The sequence below is a fragment of the Aquila chrysaetos genome, chromosome 18, assembly GCF_900496995.4.
Source record: "Aquila chrysaetos chrysaetos chromosome 18, bAquChr1.4, whole genome shotgun sequence".
Classification (NCBI taxonomy): Eukaryota; Metazoa; Chordata; class Aves; order Accipitriformes; family Accipitridae; genus Aquila; species Aquila chrysaetos.
In genome coordinates, this window is record NC_044021.1 from 15,190,515 (window position 1) to 15,202,663 (window position 12,149).

The 12,149-nt window shown below is 44.6% G+C and overlaps 1 protein-coding gene across 1 annotated transcript in view; it reads right to left on the bottom strand.

Moving 5' to 3' along the window:
• Positions 1 to 12,149, bottom strand: part of SLC22A23 (solute carrier family 22 member 23) — a 120,495-nt gene that overhangs the window by 82,540 nt on the left and 25,806 nt on the right. The window contains 1 exon segment of the mRNA XM_030041836.2: positions 11,918 to 12,072. Coding sequence (XP_029897696.2) covers positions 11,918 to 12,072 — 155 coding nt within the window.

Genomic DNA, 12,149 nt, shown 5'->3' on the forward strand with positions numbered 1-12,149 from the left:
AGTTTTAAATCCCAAGTTCAAGAATGACCTGCACTAAATAAAAGCAAGCTTCACGGTGACTTGTAACAGCCTAATCTGTTTTCACCAAGAGAATTTCCTGACCTAAGGTTGCTGCAATAAGCTTGCAAGAATTGATTCATCTGCACTACAAGCAAGCCACAAGAGCTCTTAAACTCTGTCTGCAGCAGGGCACTGCAGCAAGTCGAATTTGTATCATGGCTCTTGCAGTCTCTCCTCTCTCCTTGACTCCCCAGTCACCTGCTCCTGCTCTCCTCCTCCGCCGGCCCATGCTCATCCGACCCTGCGGTGAGCTTTTAGGGGGAGAAAGCCCACGGGGAAAACTGACTTAAAACCAAACCAAACAACAAAATCAATAGTTTTCTGCTGGTTTACACCCTTGAATCAGTTCACTGTAGGGCCAGCAGTAGGTGGGAGCACCAGCCAGGGAAGGATGGGCAGACCTGGAGCAGGCAGAGCCGGGCAGCTTAGGCTGTGCCTGAGCTGCTGTCAGATTCTCCTGCAGGGCAAAAGCTTCAGCCAGTTCCTGCCCTGTCAATCTGAGATTTTAACTACTCCCAGCAATCAGGGCAGAAAGGATCTTTTTTTGTATATGAACATAAATAAAAGGTCCTCTCCTTCTTGGAGAGGCAGGTGGGTTATTTCTCCAAGAAGTCCACTTCTGTGAGGTATTTCATCTGCACTGTGCTGCTTTGAGCAGAGCCACGCTGCAACTGTTGGCTTGCAGCTGAGTGGCACTGGGCAAGCAGGACATGCACTGGTGGCCTGAAGAAGGGACACAGACTATGGGTAAATAAGTGTTTCTTAATCAGAACAGAAGTCATACGCAAAGCTGTCCAGGCAGGAAAAAGCACTAGTATCTCCAGTGCAAGTCCCACCAGGCACTGAGAGCTCCCAGCCAGGATCCCAGCAAAGTACAGCACCGAGACAGCAGCGCTACTCAGATTCACACAAGCTAGCACGCCGCGCTGCCAGCTTCGTCTGGTCGTGTTTCTGTTTCCAAAATAACTAGGATGTGAAATCTTTAATTGCTGCTATTATTCTTCACTGGAGAGGAGCAGATTTCTTATTTTAGAAGAATATCTGTCACGTTCTCTCTTAGCAGCAGCAAGAGAGAAGAGCCAGTTGTGGTACATACTGTATATTCTATTCTCTTCGTTTTCCTTCTTTGGGTCATCCATCAGCCATTCTTTTTCTCTGCTTTGCCACATGCTAGTGACCCTAGACCCATACGAAGCACCTACCCTCAGCCAAAGACCACCATTAAAGAAAGGGTCAGGAAGGGAAGAAAGGCACCTGCATGAATACTTATTTTATTGAAATGCAGCACTCAGTCAAAAAGGGTAAAGTTTGTCTTCTGAAAAAGTCAAATCAATCAGGTTAAAAGTTTACAAGATGCGGATTGAACTTTGCATATTTTCTTCCAGGCTTAGCACAGAAACTAAAGAAAAAAAAAAAGCGGGATGGGACGATGCTTCAGGCTGATTCACAACTCTAAACTCACACATGACATCTGAAAGGAGTCATATGGGTAGAGTCAAGGTTGGTATCATCAAAGCTTCTCCTGCCCAAATTCCAAAGCATTGGAATTCAGTAATTGGGTTTCTCTACTGTACAGATACAAAAGAAGCCATTTTTTCCAGTAGATGACTAACACTGACAGCTTTATTTATTTATTTAACTTTCAAAGCAGAGTCATTTTTAATGGATCTATAATTCAAAAGCTCTTTAATTAATTTTCCTCAAGCTTCCTAGAAACACAGATTTGGTTTTGTGCCTTGAAAAACACGTCAGTCAAGTTCTAGGCAAAAACTCCATTTCAAAGTCAAAGCTATAAATGAAACAAAAATGGGATTTTATTAGGAACCCTGGTTGCAATTTCACCACATAAGCTACTTCTACCATTATACAATCTTTTTAAGTTGCTCTTGTTTTTCCTCCCTGCCTTCAATCCATTTTTGTTTGCTATAATAAAAAAAATATTTCTTCCCTTATATTGCTTTTTGCCTCACCACATTATTGATTCTGCTTCCTGTGTGTTTTTTGTTACTTTTCTTTCTTCTGACTTCTCTTATAAAGCTGTAAACTGAATGCTCTATATCCAGGAGACAGCTACACTGCCTAACAGTACAGGACTGAAATCAGGGTGGAAGCAGCACTGGAACTGAAGAAGGCCCTTGAAGAGCTGACAGAGCAGCACTTTGTTCCTTCTGGACAGCAGTTTCACATCAAGCAGAAAAGTCTAGGGATTAATTTATTTAGTTTAGACAACAGTCCCTGGTCCATGTGCTTAAATATCTATTGAACTGAATGCTTCATGGAGAAAATGCCCTCCTCATTTCTCCAGGGAATTAGTCTCAAGTGTTTGATAACAGATGGTACATAAAGTAACCCACCTACGCTTTAGTACTGGGGCACATGGGTCTTCCAGTCTGCATTTTTAACAGAATTATTAATTACAGTGCATAGTGCTCCAGCAGAGCTTGCCCTCTTCCACTGCACTGAGGCACTTCTCATGTCCTCGGCTGGCTGAGGCATGTGCAAACATTGTGCTCCACTGCTGTGTCTGCCAGAGATTATTCTTGGAGAATAAAGAGCAGCAGAACGAAATGCATGTCCTTAACTTAACATATGGAACATGTGAGGTAAGCCACTGATAGAGATGTATTTGCACTTCAATGCCTGACTGTATGGAAGAGGACTGAGGCATCAGTGTATGAGCTAATAGTTTGCGCTGCAAGAGGTTGATCTGTGCCACGGGAATAGGACAGAAAGCTGGAAGGAGAAGCCACAAGAATGGTTAGTCTGCCTTGAATTCCTCTGAACACAGCCAGTTAGAGATGCTGGGGCATCCAGGAGCTGGGGGAATCACCAAGAGTGGTGCAGAAATGTGGATCTAGAACTTCTGATGCAAATACTGGACGATGCTCCCTCCCACAGTTCAGCACAGACACTGTTCATCACGGGACAGCTACATTTCCAAGCCATGGAGCCTTTTTCAAACACCCTTTTTCTCCAAGATACTACCTGTTTTATTACCAAGCCTAAATTCAAGATTATCTATAGTTGATAGATTCCTTACTGAGTGTATGGGTAACTAAAGCAGACATACAGCTCATATATGCAAAACTGGAGTAGTGCTTGCAAAGATTTGCACATCATTCATTAGACTTCAGTAAACTGATTTCTTCTCTCACAATTCGTACCATAACTAGAATTCAAAGAATGTGAGCAAACAAGTTTTCAAGATACTAACAAGCACTTATGTCTCAACTTATCTCTAAAAACTACGTAAGTGTATGTACAATTCATTTAAGAAGGGACCAGATGTTCTCAAAAGACAAAAACATAGCTCATACTTTTAGGTCCATCAGTAATTGCAGCATATGACTTATAAACAAATTCAACTGCAATGCAACATTGAGCAGTTTTCTTCAAAAAAGAAAAATGAGTGATATGAGCACCAGTACACCATGTGTGATTAAATTCTGTAGACTGGCAACAAATAAAACAAAGAATTAAAACAAAAGTGAACTTTTTATTGTATCTGACTAAATAGTATGCATTTGTAGAAATACTGCAGCAAGCACTGCCTGCAAATTTCATGCTTTGAGTGAAATTTAATTAACTTGAACTAGTAAAAATCCCACAGGGTTATGTTATTTGTAAGCGAGAAAATAGGAGTCATGTCTGCATGACTGGGGATGGAAATTTGGCTAGCCTTGTTAAATTATGGTTCTTCTTGAAAGGCACATAAATATTTATGTGAATGTGTGCTGACATTTGTTGCTGGACTTGAATATTCAAGTCACTACAGATAACTCCTAAATCCACCTTCCTCATTCACATGGTTTTTCCTCTATGCGCATCCTGTTGCCATGATAATTTGGCTTGCATTTTCCTGATGAGCTAACCTGCAGGGACAGGCAGGAAAAGGAAGTAAAGCACTATTCATTCATAGGTGATTTATGAACCTATGCGTGCTTCCTTTTGCAGCAGAAAGTTAACACATGCACACGAGAAATGTGCATACACTCGTGTCTCACTGGAAGAAGCAGCTGGGGAAAAAAAAAATCCAACCCTGTATGCTGACTACCTTAAGGGCAGCTCCTGAGCTTGTTGCTGCCCATCTCATTTCCAACACTAGCCCATCCAGTTTTCAAGTTCTGCCAAGTGTAAGGACACAGCTGAGGAACAGGATAGCTAAAACTCAGTAAGCCAACAGACTTAGCAGAATAGGCTTTATATGTACGACTTCTCCCTGACGCTCCCTGCAACAAATTCAGTTTCCCGCTAGGAAAAAATAAAATAAAAAATTCATTTAAAAAAAATCAGAACTGACACAGCTTTCACATCCCTGTCTCCAAAACACTTGCATTTCTCAGAGGAAAAAAAAACCCACAACATACCTTTCAGATCATGGAAGTATGGGATTAACCATAAACCTGCAACAATATCAGACATACACGAGTGATACAACATTGCTGCACTATCAAGCCCTTGTAACTGCGAAGGACATAACCGTTTCTCAGCCAAAACAAGCCAAGTAGTCGGAGCTCAGGCACTGGACAGGGCATAGTGGGAAGGTTTTAATTTGCCGGTGAGAAGGAGCAGACCTGACCGCTGTGGTGGAACGCTCTCCTCCTGCCAGGAGGACTCCTCGGCAGTACTACCGAGACCCGCTCTCAGGAGGGAGGCCGGTGCACAGCAGCCAAAGGACTCTGCAAGATACAGACCACCCACATCCCGACGGGAGCATCAGTCGCTCTGGACAGGGCTTGCATGGATGCGTGCACACGCATTATGTGAAGCTTTTGCTACCAGCAACCCGCCACAATGCTGAATACTAGCTTGGAGCTACATAGCAAGGAAAAGCTCTTACAACAGGAAAGGAAAAAAAAAAAAAGCAGCAGGGGGAACAGACACTTTACAATTTACTCTTACAGTAAGGCTCTAACACCTTAGCCAAGCAGTTGCAAGTGAAAGGCAACTTTCTGGATTTAACCATACACCCATCTTAAACGCTTCCTTATAGTTCGAAGCCATGGTCGTGTAAGCAGCTGAGGCAATGCAAAGGAATTTGGAAGGGGAAGAAAGGAGCCCCTCTCATTTCCTTTCAGCGGTGGCAAGCTCTTAGCTGCGCAACAGGGATGAGCAGACTTATGAGTCTATTTGACATTGCTCAGATAACAAAAAAAATTACAAAAATCCCTAAAAGTGTCATTACAATCCTGAACAGTTACAGTTACAAGTATTTGCATGACAGAAGGTGAGATTTCGCATACTGAGCATACCCGAACTGCTGGAGCTGGTTTGGAACAATTAAAAGGCAGACACTTTAAGTGGTAAATGCAAGCTGTGTTTTGAGCTGGGGAAATTGCAAGTGTACTCTAATCTCATCTGATTGTCATCATCAGAGCTGCAGTGTTGCATCTTAATTGCATTCCCAATTGACCAGTAATACAAAAAGTACCTCAAATAAAATTAACTCCTTGGGCTTTTTGTCACATTGACAACACACAAGATTTTCAGCAACTGAAATGGAAAAATTGATTAAAATTAGATCCTACTGCAATTTCTGCATTAACCAAACACCTTCTAACCTCCCAAGGAGCTTTAGAAAGATCCTCCTTTCATTCCCCTTTGGCATACTTTAAGATATTGTATAAATTAATTTCAAATGGGCTGCCTCAAATGGTACAGTTTTTCCAGGATTCGGGACAATATGTTAGCAATGCTTCAAGGGCACATCTGCTCCAGAACACGGTTTGTAGGGGTTAACATAAGGATGATAACCCATGCCCCAACGGCAGACACCATGTCCCTAGAAGAGCCCATACCCACTCTGACCATCCGAAAAGGGAAGGAAACTCGGAGGAAGTACTGAGGAGAAAGAGGCCATCAGATTATACAAGGAGTCATAATTTGATTGTACTGAAGGAAGCAATGTAGAGTAAGGAAGATTTATACTTATAAGGAGAGTACTGTAATTCCAATAACCTTTTCCACTCTTGCATAAATTGAGCCCCCAGGCATTTGATAAAAGGCACGCACAGTCCTTTTTTTGAGTAGCTGGAGTGCTCCTACCGCATGCTATTTTTTTTTTTTTTTTTAACAGTTCTTACACAAAGCTATTAAAAATGCAGAGGTGCCGTTTCTAGAAACTCACATCCCATCTCAATGTTAGAACAGCCTGTGGCTACTATTTAAACAAAGTGCTTCTGCATCATTTAACAATTAATGGTCACTTTAGGGTGATCCAGTAAGATTTTTGTTCAGTGGATCCCTCTATGATCACTCCTACTAGATCTGCATCAAGTGACTCAGAGCAAGGAAAGGCTGGTTACATAAACAGAAGGTAGGTGGCTTAACAACCTTGATCTTATCACAGACCTGTCAGTGGAGAGAACTGCACGTTACTGCAGAGCGAACGCACATGTCAGTGCACTGGAAAGGAGTCAGATGTTTTCCACATTCTCCGATTTGGGAATGCTTTGCAGAGCTATTTATTGAGCCGGTTCAGATTACACAGAATAACTTCAGAGCCTGTGGTTTCCAGTGCTTCACCTGCCTTGCTCAGCCAAGGCCATGCTTGCTACTGAAGAGTCAGGAGAGGAAAATGGAGAATAAAATCAAGCAATTATATTGTTTATACCATTCAAACTCCAAGAGAGGTGGGAATTATAAACTTGCGATGCTCCAGGATCTCAGAGTCTATACACTTCTGGGAGGGAGGGAAAGAGGGGAGGGAAAAAAAAAAAAAAAAAAAAAGAAGAGAGAGATAATTCTCACCCTTTATACTGACACCTGACTGGAAGCAAAATTATTTTACAAATCTGACATCACTACAGCCCAACACCCAGAGGCTTCCATGCTCTGTTTGGGTACTTGCTTATTCTTCAGCCTGAAGCAAGCTTTCTAGCACACCACTCTAGCTTTCCAGGATACATGTTTTTAAAAAAAAAAAAAAAAAAAAAAAAAAGAAAAGCCCACATTTAGCCTCTCTCAGATCAGTGCCTGTGTAATTTACAGGAGTAACAGGTTAGATTGACCTAGCTATAAATGAGAAAGATGCATCACAGCTGGACATCTTAACCAGTCTGGAAGCCTTTGCCAAGCTTCTCCAGGCTTCTGAAGCACAACCTATGATTTTCAACAGCGTTTCTACCCTTTTTCTCCTAACAGTGAAAGAGAAACAACGTGCCTGCTCTTTCTGCTACTACGCATTGGAGGGGCAGCCCTGCTTCCTCACTTCAACCTGAGAAAATGTTGTCTCCCTTTCGGCAAAGCTATTTCCAGAGTCTATTGAGTAGTTCATTCAAGTCTAGACTTTCTAATTTTGCAGCATAATCTATAGTTCAGTCACCCATGAAACTGCTGACCAGCCTGCAATTGTGTGCAAATCCACGCCATGGCTTGTGCTGTCTGAGCTCAGGTACACTCATTAGTGATGGCACACAGCACTTTAATGGGAGGCTCGTTAAACCCGCCAGGAGCATTTGCCAGAAAAATACAACTCTTCCTCTACTCCCCCTTAAACAGTTTAATTAATATCATCATCCCAGCTTTGACTCCAGAAAGGGACAAAAGCAGGGACACTGGGGAGGAGACAGGTAGGGCATAGGAAGCGATCAGCTGGAAAGGAACCCTCGCCTCCCTTCATCCATTTAACCGGCCCTGCCTGGCGTGGGGCCATGCTCCCGCCCTATCCCCCATGCTCAGCCAGCACAGGGGACATGACGCCCAGCAGAGGATCTCCCAAAAGAAAAGCAGACAAGATCAGAGGGCACATCCCACTGACAACAGCACGCCTGGTCTTCTCCAGAGGGAAGGTGGATGGCTTCCCTTGCAGAGGGCTCAGGCAGACGCTGGCACCGGCGCGGCTTGGGCAGCAGCGTGCGAGAGGAGAGGGGGAGAATGGGGAGGGTGAACTCCTGCCCTCAGCCATGAGACCTCTTGCATCAGCTCCCACCAGCTCGTGAAGGCGAGCCCTAAGGAAGGGACCCGTGCTGAGTCAGCCGCACCATCTGGCCTTCTGCAGAAGCACACAGGAAAAGGCTGCCCGTGGTCATGGCCGAGGCAATGCCCCAGCGAGACTAACGTGACCCAGAAGCAACACCCTCCCCACCCTTGAGATAACCAGATTTGCTCTCTCCCGTGACTTCCACATTTGCCGAGCGTACTTTGTCCCACGTGAGTTGCGACCAGCAAGCAGAGCTATTTGCAGTAAGAGTGGCACACCTCGCCTGCTGGACGAGTCCGCAGACACCAGCTGAGGCATTACTCAGGCACGTGTGTCCCTGCTCAGGGCTCCCACACCTCTTCCCCTCCCTCTCGGCCTGTCCAAAGGAAAATCCTCACAGGACTGGCTTAGGGCTTTCCACCGCGATGGGTAAACTCAAACCTCCTCTCCTTCAGCTGGGCAGCAGGCTACGGCACCGTGCATCCAACCGTGCTGAGCCAGCAGGTGCAGGATGCCTGTGCTTTCCCCCTGGACACGCACGCAACAACAAACAAACTGGAACAAAAGGCACCCTCAGAAAAAAAATGGCTTTTGCCCTGCTTTCTCTTAAGCAGCCTGCCCTCCTCCAGCCCCCCGTTTACATTCTTTCCTACATTTAACTGCTGGGCCGGCCGTACATCCCCTTCCAACCACCGCAGCCAGAGTGTTCCTTACCACCCCTCCACCACCTCTCTTTCCAGGAGATTTTGCCTCCAGTCTCAGCACCCTCCTCCAACAACGGGTGGCCCATTTCCACAGAAATCTGCTCAGAAAACATAGCAGGGGACCCAACCAGCATATCGCAGCAGGCAGCTCCAGCTCTGTGCATCAGATGACTGCCGAGCATGGCACATCGGGAGCCACTTCGCCCTCCTGGGGAGAGCTTCCCGAGGACCTTGCTGGTGCCTGACCACACCAGACATGTGCCAGCTGCTCCAGAGCACAGGAACCCACTGAAGGTCAGCACCCAGCAGGAAATCACTTCTGGAAGATGGTAGAAGCTCCCCCCCTCCACATCATGAAGCAAAAGCCTTTCAAAGCTGCATGTGTTTGTTCAGTGGAAGAGGATTAACTGCCTTTCCTTCTCCTAGATGGTGCAATGACCAGCAGCACCCGGGAGGAGAAAGCCCCAGGTTCATTTCTCCTCTGTGTCCCTCCTTCGCAGCAAGCACCATCACCCACACAAAGCCTGTCTCTTCCTGCAGGTTCACTAGAAATTTCACCTGAAACACCTTTTCCCACAAAACTACAGCAGCTGCAGGAAAACTTCTCAGTTTAACAAATCAACATCCAAAAGTGGTTTCTTTAGACAAGTCCCAAGAAGCTCCAGGCAAGAGGCTGTACTTGGAGGCCACAAGAAGCCAGCTCACTACAACACTGAGGAACGCCTGAAGAGAAGCACCGGGGGCTCGGGCTCAGTGCTGTCCCTCCACAGAAGGCAAGGCTCATCCCCGGGCTCACTCTGCACCTTAGGGCAGACAGGTAGGAAAACAGGGCTAGGCTACTAAGAGTGCGGTTTGAATGGTGAGGGCAACTCGACCTTGGCAGCTCTGCCTTTTGAAGACAGCACTTCGGTGCTTTTCCCACTCCCAAAGCATCCAGGACTGTTATTTACAATTTCCCTTAGGCAGGCCATAAATCCAAGCACAACTAGCAAGCTCAACACAGTGTAAAAGGATCCCTGTGGCAGGCTAATTACCTTTGCAGGCCATGCAAGCCTATACAGTTTGCTTCTGCACAGTAGCTTTGAAAATTTTGGCTAATGACTGTGTCTAGCAGATCAAACTTTCCACTTTCTATTGTCCTGCTCAGGGCAGCCAGCTGGGAATTCAGGGGCAACAAACCTCCAGGGGAAGAAATCAAGGCCATTAAGAGAAAGGGAAGAGGGGCTATGAAACAGAAGATGACTCCAGAAAGGAGTGCTATGGCATGCTACAGACTCCAGCAGAAAGGGAAAGATAGTAAATCTAAATTGAGAGGAAGCCTAACAGATTATGAGTACTAAAATAAAAACCACCACCACAAACAAAAAACCCTGTTACTCCCATTCTCTTAAGGCTTTAGGGATTAATCCTCTCCCACTACTCTACACCAAGATGACAACTTTTTTTTTTTTTAATTGAAAGTATTTAATACAGAAAAATCCACTCCCCTCACCTCTCCAGACAGAAGGTCAGAAGATTTACCAGAGGTGCAGGTGCTGCATCTTCCACATTTTCTTACTTCCACAGAAGTACACTGATGTTCAGGCTGCAGCTAATTTCACACAGATCTTTCCTAACACCTACCAACTCTATTCATGCATTGTCTATCCAGACAGCAGTGGTTATAGCAAACACTTGAATTGGGGAGGGGGGTGGGGGGTGAAAATCAGACTCAAATCCTTGCTCTGGATCAAGCAGAGCATGAACTAACCAGGATCTCCCATTGCTGAATGAAAGCCTTGGCTGGCAAGCTATGGTCTGATCTAAGGTGACACATGCACTCTCTCGCTCTGGTCTCAAAATGTCCATAATGGAACTTTTACTTAGATGGCATTTCCCCATGAAAATCTTCAGTTGCAATGACTGTCTTAAAAAAAAAAACCAAACCACCAACCAAGAAAAAAATAACATGCTGCACTGGGCTTTGAAAAATCCCAACAAGCCTAATTTCCAGCTGAATGTCATACTGGTAATGGCTGAAGCCCCCTCCCACAGGAACCACACACGTTAAAACACTTCCCAATAAAAGTGTGATGTCTTCAGTGGTAGTTTTGGGTTTTGGTGAAAAGTTCTCACTAGAGATTACATAACCAAAGGCGAGAGAAGAAAAAAAAACCCAAAGCCAAAACCATCTTGGGTACCACATCAGCTATAACAAAGAAGTGCAACTCTTGTATACTCTAGTCAGGCTTCTTTCCCCTTGGTGCAGACTGAAAACAAAAGAAAAACTGTGGAACTTAATGCTATGAAACACTCCATGCAGAGTAAGGATATTGTGCTAAATCTTGATGGGTTAGATACCATCTACAATAAGAACTAAATAAAAATTTATAAATTTCTGTACAGCAACTTCCAGGATATAGTTAGATAATACTTTTCCAGAGCCATAATAAAGAGGGAGAAATTTCGTGTTTTCCTCAGTTGGTGTGGTACTAGCTGTTAATTACAAACAGCCAAGGAAGCAGAAGCAGACAGAGCTCTCTGGAGCATATCCAACGGACACAGATTAGGCTGGTGACATCACACATGTACTCTCTGAAAGCAAGGCCTCCGAAAGGGGTTTTCAAATGTTTTGCAAGTTTACCAGTCACCCCAGTATGAGCACGCAGATATTTCTTACAAGCTTTCCCTCAAGTTTCTCTCAGTTATCTTCCCCCACCATGAAACAGACAAAAACAACAACAAAAAAACCCCAACAACAAAATATTGATAAAAGGACTTCGGGCTCTTCTTCTCACATATCTTTTCTGTACTTTTCAATCCTGAGGCAGGGACACAGGATCTCTTGCTGCAAGTAACAGAGGAATTTCTGAAAAAGTGCCAGAATACATACTGCTACAGACACAGCAAAAGTGGGGAGTCTCCTACTGAGCTCAATAGTGCAAGGTGAAACCCACTCCCATTACACATTATGGCTACAACACAGATGACTTCTAGGTTTAAATAACAATAAGCAAACCCAAACCACTTTGTAACTCTTAGAATGAGCTCTCAAATGGCTTCACAGACTGCTCTGGAGCAACCTAAAGAGAGAGCTGCAAAATCCCTACCTCCTTACCAAAACTCAGGCTAAAGCTTTTTCAGTCCATACGATTCTGGTTGGATCTGTCTGGATGAAAGCGGGAAGCCAGAGAACAGCGAACCACGTACTCAATATAAGACACATTTGGATGGGTGATGAAGACATACTCACGCAGTGCGTACAGGGAGAGGACTATTCCAGCCAGGCAAAACCCCTCAAAAAACCTGAGTGTGCTGAACATGGTCACGTTCACTGAGAGCGCCACAGTCAGTCCAAATATCAAAATGAATATGACAGAGAAGAGCAGTACAGGCCGTCGACCAACCCTAAAAATAAGGAAGTATGGAGAAACAGTGTTAAAAGCCAGGATGGACATTAACGCTAGATCGTTATAACTGGCAAA